Source organism: Leptopilina boulardi, unplaced genomic scaffold (assembly GCF_019393585.1).
Source record: "Leptopilina boulardi isolate dan_hultmark-lab unplaced genomic scaffold, ZJU_Lbou_2.1 LbouV2_341, whole genome shotgun sequence".
Classification (NCBI taxonomy): Eukaryota; Metazoa; Arthropoda; class Insecta; order Hymenoptera; family Figitidae; genus Leptopilina; species Leptopilina boulardi.
This window is the reverse complement of record NW_026137909.1, coordinates 6,287,197-6,302,925: the sequence shown is the minus strand read 5'-3', so window position 1 is coordinate 6,302,925 and position 15,729 is coordinate 6,287,197. Positions and strand designations below refer to the sequence as shown.

Below are 15,729 nucleotides of genomic sequence, written 5' to 3'. Positions count from 1 at the left end.
AACCTGAATCTTATTTTGTACAATTGGAAGAAAAAAATTTTTTTTTTTTTTTTGTTTTGTTTTAGTTTTATTTTTAAACGAAATGTTAATTTTTCAATGTTCAGAAGACCGAAAAAGGTGGTGTCACTTCGCATTCAAAAGTTGCGCACAATGTATGACACAATCAAAGATTATCATGATTCAAAAGGTAGACAATTGTCATTGATATTCATGAAACTACCAAATAAAAATGAATATCCCGATTATTATGAGGTAATAAAACAACCAATGAATATGGAGAAAATTGCAGCGACACTTAAAAATCATGGCTATGAAAGTTTGGAGGAACTTGTTTCGGATTTTATTCTAATGTTTGATAATGCCTGCAAGTACAATGAGCCAGATTCGCAGATTTACAAGGTTAGTTGAATTTTTGTTTTTTTGTTTTTTATAAACTGGATATTAATTATTAACCCTTAACTGGTACAATTTGAACGTAAATTGCACAGTGGGTCTGCTAGACCCGAAGTATTCAAATTATTGTACAGATTGAATATTTTTGCACAAAAATTTAATCTGAGGTAGTTTAACATGTGTTTTTTTTAAATTTCATCAGTTTTACCAGGAATTAATTTATTTCAAGCTATTTCAAAAAAATTGTGAAAAATAAAAACCAAAAAATTGCGTCTTTTTACTTAAAAATTCATGAGTTATTTAAATTTTAATATTATGACTTAAAAAATTTATGCAAAAAGGGACAAATTATTTTATTTCAACTTTTTTTCAAATAAAAATTTAATAACTTTGGGAGATTATTTTTACATTGTTTTGAAATAAGAAAAATGCATCATTTTTATTAACTTTGGACGTTAATAAAACTCAAAAAAAAAAATCTCAAAAATCATTGAGTTATTAATTAGTTGCAAACAAGTGAAAATATTTTTAAATATTAAATGAGTCAAATTTTCTAACATTTCTGTCTCTTCGGATTATCAAAGAGTGCAACACAAGAATTTTTTTTAGTTCGTAAGTCATTTAATTTAAATATCTCGCTCATAAGTTAACTTTATTTATTTAAATAACTTTGTTAACAAAATATGAAAAAAAATGTTATTAACTTATTTCCGCGTCTCTTTATCCTGAATTTTTAGGAAAAAACCGAAATTAATTATCTTTAACCGTTTAAAAGATATGAAATGATATTGCAAATGACCGAAATATTCTTTAATTGAATATTTTACAATTTTTTAAATTATTTATTACATACAGAAAAATTTCGGCGTGATTTTTAAAATTGACTAATCAGAAATTAATAATTATTAGAAAATTATGATTAGTAAATTTTAAAATTCGCGCCAATAATTTTTTGTCGTTTGTTTTTTTTCGGTCATTTGCAATTTCGGTCAAATGAAAAATTTGGGGTTTAAAAATTCTATTAAATAATTAAATAAAAATTATTACTAAATTAAATTATTAGTAATTAAATGAATACAATTATAAACAATTTAAGTAATTTATAATAATAAAAATTTCGAATAAATAAAAAAAATAATTGTAAATAAAAATTCGGCGTCTTAAAAAATTTATCATATAATTGAAAAATAAATAGGAAATTTTTTTTTACATTTTTTATTTATTTTTAAAAAATTTTTATTTCTGTCTAAAAAGTTTGGAGGCTTTTAAAATTAATCAAATCCGAAGTTATCAACAAAATTATGATTGGTTAAATTTTGAAATTAATTAATTATTATTAACGAAACCTATTTCATTTTTATTTTATTCCACTCAGAATTTTATTAACTTTAATTAATTAAATTAATAAAAGTTAATAAAATTAATAATAATTAAATTTAATTTATTTATTTATAATTACAAACGAGTGATAAATTCTTTACAAAATTTTATTTTTATTTTATTTATTTTTAAATTTTTTTTTTGTCAAACAAAAATTTGTCAGAGTAAAATATTATTAATTAAATTAAATTAAATTATAAAATTAAAATACTTGGATAAAAAATTTTAGTTTACTCATACTGTTTTCGTTTAAAAATGAAAAGTTACTGGAATTATAAGCAGGTGTGAAGGTTTTGCAATATATTTTAAAAATTCAGATAGAATTCATAAAGGGATTAGGACAACGTCGGTATACAAAAAAAAAGGAGGCTCTCTTACAATCATAAACTAATTTAGAAATGGTCGGGTCATACCTGCTTGAGTATACTTTAAATCAAATAATAGAAAAATACAGTTCTTAAATTTTCTGAACGTGCTTAAATTAGAAATACGAAGCTTTAGTTGACAAAGTTTGAAATAATTTTTAAAATAAATTTTTCGTGTAATTTTTTTTCAATTACACTTTGGAAACTCTATGTGCTATATTTTTAATTTAGATACTTTTTTTTAAGGTTTTTTTTTTTGTTTTTTATTGAAAAATGCAAACTGAACAATGTTTTTTGTGTCTTTTCTCTCTTTTTCTATAATCGAAATAGAAGCTAATTCGGTTCGTCGTCACTTTCATTTCAAATTAATTACAATTCCGAAAAATAATTTGAATTTCCTGAAGGTTAAACGTTTAAAATATTCCTAAAATTAAAGTAGAGAAAAAAATTTGAATTTTCCTTTAATTACAAATTGGTTAAGATATCACACGAAAAATTTATTTATTTTTAATTTCTTATTCGTATTTTTTTTCAAATTTTAATTTTATTTTACTTTTGTCAATTATTTTTTCTATATTTCGTCTTTTTATTATTTTAATTGTTTTTTACTTTTGCAATTTTTTCTTCATTTTTATGACTCTCGGAGGAAATAATTTTAATTTTGAAACTTTGGTAAAAGTTTATTATAATCTATTTTTAACCAAATGTTTTTATTATTATAATATTTTCTCAAATTAGAGTGATTATTGATATTATAAAAATGGAAAAATAATTTTTAAATAATTATTTTAGGGTTATGTTAGACGACCTTGAATTTTTTTGTATTTCTAGGTAAAAATTCAAAGTTGCCACATGGCCTTAATAAATATTAATGTGAAAACTTAATTTTAAATAAAAGACGATAGAAACTATAAATTAATTTTAATTTTATTATTTTTTACAAATTAAATTTATTTAGGGACATTGAAACATAATAAAAGTTATTATTTCAGGCCTCAGATCGATTATAAGGCATGAAAAAAGTCATTTTAGTCGATTTATATAAAAAAAAATCGAAAAAGTCGATTTTTTCTATTTTAATAAAATTTAATTGTTTAATGAATATTTTACTTTAAGGGCAGGTCAAAGTCGATACAATTTTTACATAAATTTTCAGTGGGAAAATCGCGTTGACTTTGACCTGCCCTTAAATAACTAATGTTATTAGATATTAAATTCATTTTATTAATTTTGTAATAAGAATAATTCTATAATGAATATTATCAAGAAAATTTATTTCGAATATTTCAGAATCGAACTAATTGTAAGACAAATTTTCAAAATTTTATTTAAATAGGACAAATTTCTAAAAAGAAATTTTAAAATTCTATTTTTATAATTTTTTCAAGTCTGATTTAAGCAATTTATTCGAATTAAAATTTTTGTCACAGTTTTTAGTTTTCATGGTCAAAAAAATTTCAGGCAATACTTAATCGAGTTTTACAGATTTTTAAATAAAATTTTTTTTTAAAAATAATAATTTTGGAAGAGTTAAAATTGAAATTTTTAGAAATAATTAAATTTCAAAAGATTTTGTTAATTTTCAGAAAATAATTAAATTTTACAGAACTAAAAATAATTTATCAAATAATTTTAGATAACATTTTTTTTAAAAAAGAAATTGAATTTTCAAAGATTTATAATTTAGATTTTTGAAATTGATTGAACTTAAAGTGTTTTTAATTAAAATTTTTTTGATGATTTCACTATAAAATTTATTAAAAATTGCAGACAACAATACAATAATTTATAAACTTTATAATCGAAAAATGGTTTCAAATAGTTGAATTTTCGAAGAATATTATAAAAATCATTAAATATAATTGAATTTTGAGTTATAATTGAAATTATTAAATTTCAAAAAATTTTAGATGGAAAATTTTAGAAATAAATATATTTTAAGAAGTTTTTAAATTAAAATTTGTGAAAATAATTAAATTTCAAAAGATTGTGTTAAATTTCAGACAATAATTATAATAATAGAAAATTCTAGTAAATTTCTGTTGATGAAGAATTTATTAGAAATCACATAAAAAAATTGAATTCCAAAAGTATTTAATTTAAAAATGTTTTCAGATAATTTAATTTTCGAAGTATTTTTTTTTTTTATTTTTAATTTTCAAAGATTTATAATTTAGATTTTTGAAATTAATTCAACTTCAAGTGATTTTTAATTTAAAATTTTTTGATGATTTCACTAAAAAATTTATTACAAATTGGAGATAATAAAAATACAATAATTTAAAAACTTTTTAAACGAAAAATGGTTTCAGATTGTTGAATTTTCGAAGAATATTATAAAAATCATTAAAAATAATTGAATTTTGAGTTATAATTGAAATTATTAAATTTCAAAAAATTTTAGATGGAAAATTTCAGAAATAATTAAATTTTAAAAGCTTTTAAATTGAAATTTTTGAAAATAATTGAATTTCAAAAGATTGTGTTAAATTTCAGACAATAATTATAATAAGAGAAATTTCTAGTAATTTCTGTTGATGAAGAATTTATTAGAAATCACATAAAAAAATTGAATTCCAAAAGTTTATAATTGAAAAATTTTTTTAGATAATTGAATTTTCGAAGTATTGTTCAGGCAATACTTAATAAAGTTTTACAGATTTTTAAATAAAAAATTTTTTTAAAAAATAATTATAATTTTGGAAGAGTTAAAGTTAAAATTTTTAGAAAAAATTAAATTTCAAAATATTTTCTTAATTTTTAGACAATAATTAAATTTTAAAAAACTAAAAATAATTTATCAAATAATTTTAAATAACATTTATTTAAAAGTAATTAAATTTTCAAAGATTTATAATTTAGATTTTTGAAATTAATTCAACTTCAAGTAATTTTTAATTTAAAATATTTGATGATTTCACTATAACATTTTTTACAAATTGCAGATTTCCACGTTTGCCCTTGCGCAAAAAAAAAAAAAAAAGAAATTGCAGACAAAATTTATAATAATTTCAAAACATTTTAAGTAAAAAATGGTTTCAGATAGTTGAATTTTAAAAGAATATTATAAAAATTACTAAAAAAAAAAAAATAATTGAAATTTTTGCAATTAATTAAATTACAATTGATTTTGAATTAAAAATTTTTGCTAATTTTATTTGCTAATTTTTTTTTAAATTATAAACAATTATTATTAAATTTTATAAAAAATTTTAATTGAAAAATAGTTTAAGATAATTGAATTTGTTTTGAAGAATTTCATTAAAATTATTAAATATAATTAATTTAGTGAATAATTTTAGTTAAAAATTTGTTAAATAATTGAAATATAAAGAAGATCTGCATTGTATTACTAAAAAAACGTATTTTTTTAAAAAAAGTCGAAAAAGTCGCATTTTATTAAAATAAATCGAAAAAAGTCGGAAAAAGTCGCATTTTATTAAAATAAGTCGAAAAAAGGCGGAAAAAGTCGTATAGTCCGAAGTCTGTTATTTATATAAATATAGTGCTAATTTTTAAAATCTCTTTTTCAATTATTAGTTGAAATTTGAAAATTAATAATAATAATCAGAAGTTTCTAAGATCAACACTAGAAACTAATTCTGGGGGATAAAAATAATTTTCATAATTTCTTTTTTTTTTCTTTCTTAAAATTAAAAAAAAAAAAAATCAATAAAATTCCTGTGAACTGTCATTAACGTGATGAATGAATAAACATTAATGAATCATTTTTAGGTTATGTGCGCGAATCACGTTGTTGCGTTTCGCGGATTTGCGCAGAAGGCGGTTAAATAAAACTAAAATGCGCAGACTCCGTAGTTGTGTGTATACATATGTATTTGCTATAGGGTCGACATTTCACGATTTTTATTTTGCCTCGCCTCACCTTGTCTTTGCGGCTCATATTGTTGTGTGTTCTGTTTAGTCCTCTTTTTCCAAAAAAGAAAAAGAAATACTTGCATGTTAAAATAATAAAAAAAAAAAATAGTGAAATGCAATACAGTTTTAACAATTGTGTATTATTTAAAACCAATAGTTTGTATAGTGAATTCTCGGTATTTTACCGGAAATATACGAAATGTGAATTAACGTGAGAGAAAGACGCTCAGTGAGAATAGTTTTGCATATACATACATATATATATATATACATATACACATATAACATGCTCCATGCCCCCTCGACCCTTGCTCCTCCACCATCAGCCGATAAATTCGCATCTTGTCGTTAGCCAAAACAGTGCGATTATTATTTTTTATTTTATTTATTTATTTTTTTTTTTAAATTTAGATCAAAATTAAAATTTGATTTTTATCGTAAAATAAAATGTTTGGTTTGGAACCTGGTTCTCCGTGTCCTTACAGTGCACCACTAAAGACTCATGTTAAAAAATCTCCAATACGACCGTGTTCGATTCGACTCTATCGAGACAAAGACCTGGATCAACGAACTCCAAAAAAATGCAAAAAAAATGAAACCAAAGTAAATGTTTTTAATTTTTTTTTTTACTACTGTATAAATTGTATTTTTAATAAAATTACGCTATTTTCCGCAATTGTATCCAAGTGGACAGAATGAAATGAATTTTCAATGTGACCTACTTAAAATTAATATATATTTTTTTTGGAAATATTTTTTTGAAACTTTAAACCATTTTTTTTTAAAAAGATAATTGGGAAAATTTTATTCAATGTAACTTATTCTGATCGCTGTGATGTTATAAAGCAGTTACTCAAGTTATTAGTTCTATTTATATCTCCGGCTCTTAATTGATCCGAGACCTGTTATTTTCTTTGCCTTTTTTTTTACAAACGTTTCATTTCCGATTTCTATGAAATTTAACTAAGAAATTATTTTTCTTGATGAAAAATGGGATTTTTAGAAAAGAAACAATATTATTTCTAAAAAAAAAAAAAATTTTACAATTGATAAGATAAGAAATAGAATTTTTTTTTATTATTTATTTATCTGATTAAAAAACAAGGTTTTTTTTCTTTTTGGTTCACATTAAATTTTGAAGATTAGATATCAATTTTTTAGTTTTGAAGAAATAAAAAATTATAAAATTTTTTTTATTTTTATATTTATTGTAAAAGTAGGTGAAAATATTCTTTCATGTATTATGTAAAAAACAAAAGAGTCGCCATATTTTGGTCTCAACCTCAGAAATTCGAATTATTAATTATTTATTGCATATAAAGTCGATTTAATCATTTTTACCAAATTTTTAAAAGTTCAAATAACCATTTGATCGAATTTTTAAAAATATAAAATATTAATAAAGATCGAATTATAAAATGTTCGAATATTTATTTTCAAAAGTTCGAATATTGATTGAATTTTCAATGTTCAATATTTACAAGAAAAATGAAATTGTTAAAAATTCGAATATTTATTTGATCGAATTTTCAATAGTTTGAAACTTTTTACTCATCTGAGTTTACTTTCTATATGATTTAAATACAAATTCATTTTTTAAAAACTTATTATTATTATTATTATTATTATTATTATTATTTAGAAAATCTTAAGGACATGCAAAAGTAATATTTTTCGGAGTACAATTTGCAGAAAACCTGAAATAATGTTGTAATTGCATTTTTGTCAAAACTGTTTTTTTTTTTAATAATTTTTATAATAAATTTTATATTAGCCCTTTTTATTTAAAAATAATATTAAATAGTATTTGATTTTTGAAATTCAATAATTTATTAAAATAAAAAAAAAATCAACAAAAATTACCGAAAATTTCAATAATAATCACTTGAAGTTCAATTATTTTCAAAAATCTGAATTATAAATCTTCGAAAATTCGAAAAATAAATTTTTTAAAAAGTTCATCTAGAATTATTATATAATAATAAAATACTTGGTCTGTCCTTCTGTCCTAACTTGAAGTTGGCCTTTTCTGATTTCACGTATTTTTTTGAAAAACACAGGCCTCGAATCAACTTAAAGACACAAAAAAGTCGTTTTAGTCGATTTATATTCCAAAAAAAAGTGGATTTGTTTATTATTTCAACAAAAATATTTTACAGATTTTTAAATAAAAATTTTTTTTTTTAATAATAATCCTTTTCGAAGGGTTAAAGTTGAAATTTTTAGAAATAATTAAATTTCAAAAGATATTGTTAATTTTCAAAGAATTATTAAATTTTACAGAACTAAAAATAATTTATCAAACAATTTTTGGAAAACATTTTTTAAATTTAATTGAATTTTCAAAGATTTAAAATTGAGATTTTTGAAATTAATTGAAACTTGAAGTGTTTTGTAATTAAAATTTTAGATGATTTCACTAAAAATTTATTAGAAAATGCGGACAAAATACAATAATTTGAAAATCATTTTTAATTGAAAAATGGTTTCAGATAGTTGAATTTTCAAAGAATATTATTAAAATAGTTAAAAATAATTGAATTTCCTTAGAGTTATAATTGAAATTATTAAATTTCAAAAAAAAAATTTTCGATGGAAAATTTTAGAAATAATTAAATTTTAGATGCTTTTAAATTCAAATTATTGAAAATTCAATTAATTTTGAATTCAAATTTTTGAGAATAATGAAATTTTATTTGATTTTAAATTTGGAAAATAATTGAATTTCAGTTCATTTTGAATTGAAAATTTTGGGAAATAATTGAATTTTAATTGAAATTTTGAATAATAATTTAATTTAAGTTCATTTTTGATTGAAAATTTGGATAATTAATTTTGAATATAAATTTTAGAAAATAATTGAATTTTATTTCATTTTAAATTGAAAACTTGGTAAATAATAAAATTTTAAATTGAAAATTTTGGATAATTATTGGATTTTTAATTGATTTTGAATTAAAATTTCGGGTAATAATTGAATTTTAGTTTATTTTGAATTGAAATTTTTAAAAAATAATTCAATTTTATTGTGATATATTTTTTTAAATTATAAACAATTGTTAAATTTCATAAAAATTTTAATTGAAAAATAATTTTAATATAATTGAATTTGTGATGTATTTCATTAAAATTATTAAAAATAATTAATTTAGTAAGGAATCATTTTAGTTCAAAATTTGTTAAATAATTGAATTGAAGAAGATCTGAAGAAGATCTACATTTTATACTAAAAAAAATGTATTTTATTTACATTTTTTTTCAAATGTAAAAAAAAATGTCGCATTTTATTAAAATAAGTCGATAAAAGTTGTATTTTTGAAAAAAGTCGGAAAAAGTCGTATAATCCGAGGCCTGTAAACATATAATTTTCATTATTATCATTTAATATGTAATAATATTCTAATAAATTAAATTATTATTGATAATATTAATCTTTAATTTCTTTATAACAAACAATTAAATACTCAATTTGGCGCGCGTTTAATTTTGCTAGTTATTTAATAAATTATTTTCAATTCTGTAAAATTTAATTATTGTCTGTTTGTCAAAAACTTAAAATTCAATTATTTATAAAAATTTTAAATGTAACCCTTTCCAAATTCAATTATTTTTAATAATTTCAATATTTTTTTTTTTTTTTTTTTTTTTTGAAATTCAATTACATATATAAAAAAAGTTTTCATTAAAAACTCTAAAATTGAATTGTTATCAAAAATTAATTCAAAAAACGATTAAAATAATTGTATTTTTGAAAAATTAGATTAAAACTGTTGAAATAATTAATTAAACAAAATATAGATAAAAATTTGGGAAAAAATTTTCAATTGAATTAACATTCAATTAATTATTCAATTACTAATTGAATTTGGAAGAGTTCAAGTTAAAATTTTTTTCGAAGTACTTAAATTTCAAAAGATTTTAAATTGAAACTTTTATAAATTGTAATTGATACAATTTTTTTTACAAACTTTAAAGAATAATTGAATTATAGAGAATTTTAGAGAATTTTCAATTAAAAAATATTTTAAAAAATTGAATTCTCAATTTTTGAAATTTTCCATTAAAATTTTATTGAACTTGAATTATTGAAATTTTTTTCAAAATTACATATATATAAACAAAAATTTAATTTTAAAGAATTAATAATTAAAGAACGTTTTATGTAATTGCATTTTTGAAAAAACTTGATTAAAATTATTAGAAATAATTAATTCAAAAAGAAATTGAAATTAAAAATTTGATATCTAATTGAGTTTTGGAAGAGCAATTGTTAAAATTTTTGGAACTTATTGAATTTCAAAAGATTTTTAATGAAAATTTTCATAAATTTGAATTTCTGTAGATATTTTTGTAAGCTTTAAACAAATAATTAAACTTTCGAGAATTTTGAATTGGAAAATGTTTTAAATAATTATTGAATTATCGAAAAACTTGATTAAAATTATTTAAATTAAATTATTCAACAATTTCAATTTTAGATAGTAAATTTAGAAATAATTGTATTTTAGAAGAGTTCGAGTTAAAATTTGAGAAATAATTCAATTTTATGAGATTATTAATTGAAACTTTCATTTTGAATTGGTGAAATTTTTTTTCAAAAACTTTAGACAATAATGTGAATTTTCAATTGAAAACTGTTTTAAATCATGTAATTTTCGAAAAATTTTTTTTTAAATTATTGAAAATAATTGATTTTGCAAACAATTCAAGTTAATTTATTTTTTTAATAATTCAATTTTAAAAAATAAAAGAAAAGTCATGTAATCCTATTATTGAAAACCTCTTGAAATATTTTAATTAGGGTCAGGGAAAAAATTTTAATTTTCACTAAAAATTAGATAAAAGTTAGGAAAAAAACAAAATAATATTTTTGTGTCAACTCTGATAAATTTAATTAAATGAAAATTCAATTTAATAAAAATTCTACGTTTATAAATTTTGTTAACATTGAAATTCGAGCTAATTTCGACAATAAATTCAATATTGGGAAATATTCATGCTTCCCAAATATATTTAATATTAGAAAAAAAGTTTTCAATTAATTTTTTTTTCTTTTGTTTAGGATGCCTTAATTCTGCAACGTTTGGTTTTACAAACAAAATTACAATTGAGTGAAGATGAAGAAAGTGTTCCTGACGTTGCAGCCGCTGTGCAAGAAATTTTAGCCACCATATTTACCGCCTTATACAATCATCAAGATGAAGAAGGCAGATGTTATTCCGATTCGATGGCCGAACTTCCTGAGCATGATATCGTCGACGGAAAGAAGTAATAATTTTTTTTATTATTATTATTATTATTTAAAAACGAAATTAAATTTTAAAATAATATTCCTGTTCTTTAATCAAGAATATCAAGTTCTTTAATATCTCAAAAATAATTAGAAATATTATTTAGAAATACTATTTAGAAATAGTATTTAGAAATACTGTTTAAAAATTAAATAATTGTTTAGAATTCGCGGTTTGTCATTGGATTTAATAAAAAGAAGATTGGATAAGGGTGTCTACAAGAGATTAGATCGTTTTCAAGAAGATGTATTCACATGTTTGGAGAGAGCACGAAAATTATCGCGAACTGATTCGCAACCTTTCGAGGACAGCGTTGAATTGCAAGCATTTTTCCTACGCACCAGAGACGATGTAACTCGAAGTGGCGATCTTCTTCATTCGCCCGCTTTAAATTACATGCTTATCGATCTTTCAACACAAATTGCCGAACTTAAACGAATTAAATTGCAACAGGAAATTTCACTACCAGCTGAAGATGAAAGTTGCGATGGAAATGACAAGGTAAAATATTATATAATTATATACCAATAATTATTATTCATCTCAACAGTAAAAATTACTTAAATTACTTTATTTATTAATTACTCTAATTTCATTTAATTGAAAATAATTTATCAATTATAATTTTAAATCATCGCTTTTTTTAAAAATAATTGAATTTTCCAAAATATGTACAATTCAGGTTTTTTTTTTGAAAATAATTAAAAATTTGAAATACCCAATATATGACAATCACGATTTTCTTGATAATTTTTAAATGAACAATTTTTGAAAATTGCGCCGAAATCTTTCTGTCGATTGTTTGTTCGGTCATTTGTAAATTTGGATAAATGAAAATTCGGCGTCTTAAAAGTTCTATCAATTAAAACTTTGTATAAATAAAAATTTAAATAAATTAAAATTCGAATTTTTAAATGATAGAAATTCCAAATTACTTAATTTTAATTTATCCGAATTTTTATTTGTACGAATTTTTATTTCTATGAATTTTTATTTGTACGAATTTTTAATTAATAGAATTTTAAAGACGCCGAATTTTTATTTGTCCGAAATTATAAATGACCGTACAAACGAATGGACAGAAAGATTTCGGCGCAATTTTTGAAAATTGACCAATCACGATTCTCTTGATAATTTCAGAACTCAGATTATATGACTTCTTCGATTTTGTAAAAAAAATATTTAAAAAAAAAATTTTAAACAAAATACGTTTTTTTTAGTATACAATGCAGATCTTCTTCAGATTTTCTTTATTTCAATTATTTAACAAATTTTTAACTAAAATTCTTCACTAAATTAATTATTTTTCATAATTTTAATGAAATTCTTCAACAAATTCAATTATCTTAAACTATTTTTCAATTAAAATTTTTATGAAATTTAACAATTGTTTATAATTTTTAAAAAATTAGCAAATAAAATTGCCCAACAATTTTTAATTCAAAATCACTTGAAATTTAATTATTTGCAAAAATTTCAATTATTTTTTAATGATTTTTTATAATATTCTTTGAAAATTCATTTATCTGAAAGCATTTTTCAATTAAAAACTTTTGAAATTCAATTTTTTTATGTGATTTTTAATAAATTCTTCATCAACAGAAATTACTAGAAATTTCTCTTATTATAATTATTGTCTGAAATTTAACACAATCTTTTGAAATTCAATTATTGTCAAAAATTTCAATTACAACTTAAAATTGAATTATTTTCAAAAATTTCAATTTAAAAGCTTCTAAAATTTAATTATTTTCGAAAATTTCAATTTAAAAGCTTCTAAAATTTAGTTATTTCTGAAATTTTTCATCTAAAATTTTTTGAAATTTAATAATTTCAATTATAACTCAAAATTCAATTATATTTAATGATTTTTATAATATTCTTCGAAAATTCAACTATCTGAAACGATTTTTCACTTAAAAAGTTTTTAAATTATTGTATTTTTATCTGCAATTTCTAATAAAATTTTTAGTGAAATCATGAAAAATTTTTATTAAAAAAAACACTTGAAGTTCAATCAATTTCAAAAATCTAAATTATAGATCTTTGAAAATTCAATTTCTTTTTTAAAAAAAATATTATCTAAAATTATTTGATAAATTATTTTTAGTTCTGTAAAATTTAATTATTTTCTGAAAATTAACAAAATCTTTTGAAATTCAATTATTTCTAAAAATTTCAACTTTAGTTGTTCCAAAATTATTATTTGAAAAAAATTTTTTATTTAAAAATCTGTAATACTCGATTAAGTATTGCCTGAAATTTTTTTGACCATCAAAACTGAAAATTATGACAAAATTTTTAATTCGAATAAATTGCTTAAATCAGACTTCAAAAAATAATAAAACTGGAATTTTAAGAATCTTTTTTAAAAATTTGTCCTATATTTATATAAAATTTTGAAAATTTTCCTTACAGTTAGTTCGATTCTGAAATATTCGAAATAAATTTTCTTGATAATATTCATTATAGAATTATTCTCATTACAGAATTAATAAAATGAATTTAATATCTAATAACATTTGTTATTTAAAGTAAAATATTTATTAATCAATTAAATTTTGTTTAAATAAAAAAAAATCTACTTTTTCGACTTTTTTTAAAATATAAATCGACTAAAACAACTTTTTTTGTGCTTTAAAATCGATCCCAAAGCCTATGTCGATTATTTGTTCGGTCATTTGTAATTTCGGACAAATGAAAATTCGACATCTTTAAAATTCTATCAATTAAAAATTCGTTCGAATAAAAATTCAGACAAATAAAAATTCGTTGAATTAGAATTTCGGTCATTTAAAAATTCGAGTCACATAAAATCCAATTGAATGAAAATGCTGTTAAATTAAAATTCGCTGAAATTATAATTTTGTTAATAAAAAATTGGATAAATAGTATTTCTGTAAAATAAAAATTCCACCAAACAAAAATTCGGTAGCTAAAAATTTTGTCAGGTAAAAATTCGTAAAAAAGAAATTTTGTCAAATTCAAAAAACAAAAAATTCTAAAAAATAATTTTAATAAAAATTTTATTAGAAATAATTATTTATTGAAAAATAAAAAATTTTTATGTGATGAATCATGCGCCCCATTTTTTATGAGTTCCAATTTAAAAATTTTTTTTTTTTTCTGAAATATTTTAGGAATCGGAATCAAATTCAAGTACAGGAGCAAGTAATGGTGACGGTGCAACAATGAGTTTTAATCAAGAAGTTTATCGAGCTGGTGATTTTGCATATGTTGAGCCTAGCGAAAGAGGAATGGAATTTAGTGTTGTATTAATTGAAAGATTATGGACAAATTCAATGGGTGAACAAATGTTGTATGGAAATCTTTTTTATCGACCTAGTGAAACCTATCATATTGCATCGAGAAAATTTCTCGATAAAGAATTATTTAAAAGTGATGTACACAATGCAGTGCCACTTGTCAAAGTTGCCGGCCGATGTTGTGTTTTAAGTGTTAAAGATTATTTTCGTATGTTACCCGAGGGTTTTTTGGAGAAAGATGTTTATGTTTGTGAATCGCGTTATTCAACAAAGGCAAGATCATTTAAGAAAATTAAAAATTGGAATTTTGATCCCGATCGTTTGAAACTTGTTGCAAGGGAAAAATTAATTGAACCAAAGAGAGTGATTTCGGTTTATAAAGAGAGACTCGAGAAGCATAAGGAGGAAATTGCTGAATTAGAGGAGGGGGAGAAATTAATTGAAAAAGAAAGACCGGTGAGTTTAGAAAAAAAAAGAAAGAAAACACCTTTTTTTCCCTCTGGATAATATTGTTCTTGCTTTTTGATATTTTTTTTTCTATACTACAAAAATTATCGTTTTTAGTCCATTGAATTTAATTTAAAATTTTTTTTTCTTTTAGAATGTGATACAGTTTAATTCAGATGACTCAGACAATACGTATTATGAACAATACAATACTTGTATTGGATCTGTAAAAACGGGAGATTTTGTTTACGTGGCAACTGAAGGAGGTCGTCAGCAAATTGCACAAATTGACACTATTTGGTCAACAAAAGAGTAAGTAGAAAAAAATGCTCAATTGACAAAAAGAAACAAATTTTACAGCATTTCTTTTTTAAATAAATTCAATTTTTTTTTATTTTAACGGTAGTTTATTTTTTTTTTTAAATCAAAGTTAGTTTTAAATATTTTATCCTAAAAGTACTTTGAATTTTAAAACGATATTCGCTTTTTAAGGGGTAAAACCTACATGAAAGGACCATGGCTTCTAACTCCATCGGAAATACCACACGCACCTACAAAATTATTTTACAAACAAGAAATGTTTCTATCAACGATTGATGGTACCCATCCTGTTGTGGCAATTGTGGGAAAATGTGCAGTTCTCGATTATGGAGAATATGTTTGCAGTATGTTTAATTTCAATCAATTATTTCTCAATTAATTGCAAAA

At 20.7% G+C, this 15,729-nt stretch overlaps 1 protein-coding gene across 5 annotated transcripts in view; it reads left to right on the top strand.

Moving 5' to 3' along the window:
* The window catches only part of LOC127285864 (protein polybromo-1), a 46,464-nt gene that overhangs the window by 13,842 nt on the left and 16,893 nt on the right, over positions 1-15,729 (top strand). For 3 of the 5 annotated variants that reach the window (XM_051312075.1, XM_051312074.1, XM_051312072.1), the window contains exons 12-17: positions 66-399; positions 11,080-11,285; positions 11,473-11,809; positions 14,449-15,030; positions 15,176-15,333; positions 15,514-15,686. In XM_051312075.1, coding sequence (XP_051168032.1) covers positions 66-399; positions 11,080-11,285; positions 11,473-11,809; positions 14,449-15,030; positions 15,176-15,333; positions 15,514-15,686 — 1,790 coding nt within the window. The remainder of the gene's footprint in view (positions 1-65; positions 400-11,079; positions 11,286-11,472; positions 11,810-14,448; positions 15,031-15,175; positions 15,334-15,513; positions 15,687-15,729) is intronic. The other 2 variants (XM_051312076.1, XM_051312073.1) reach the window with 1 other exon arrangement.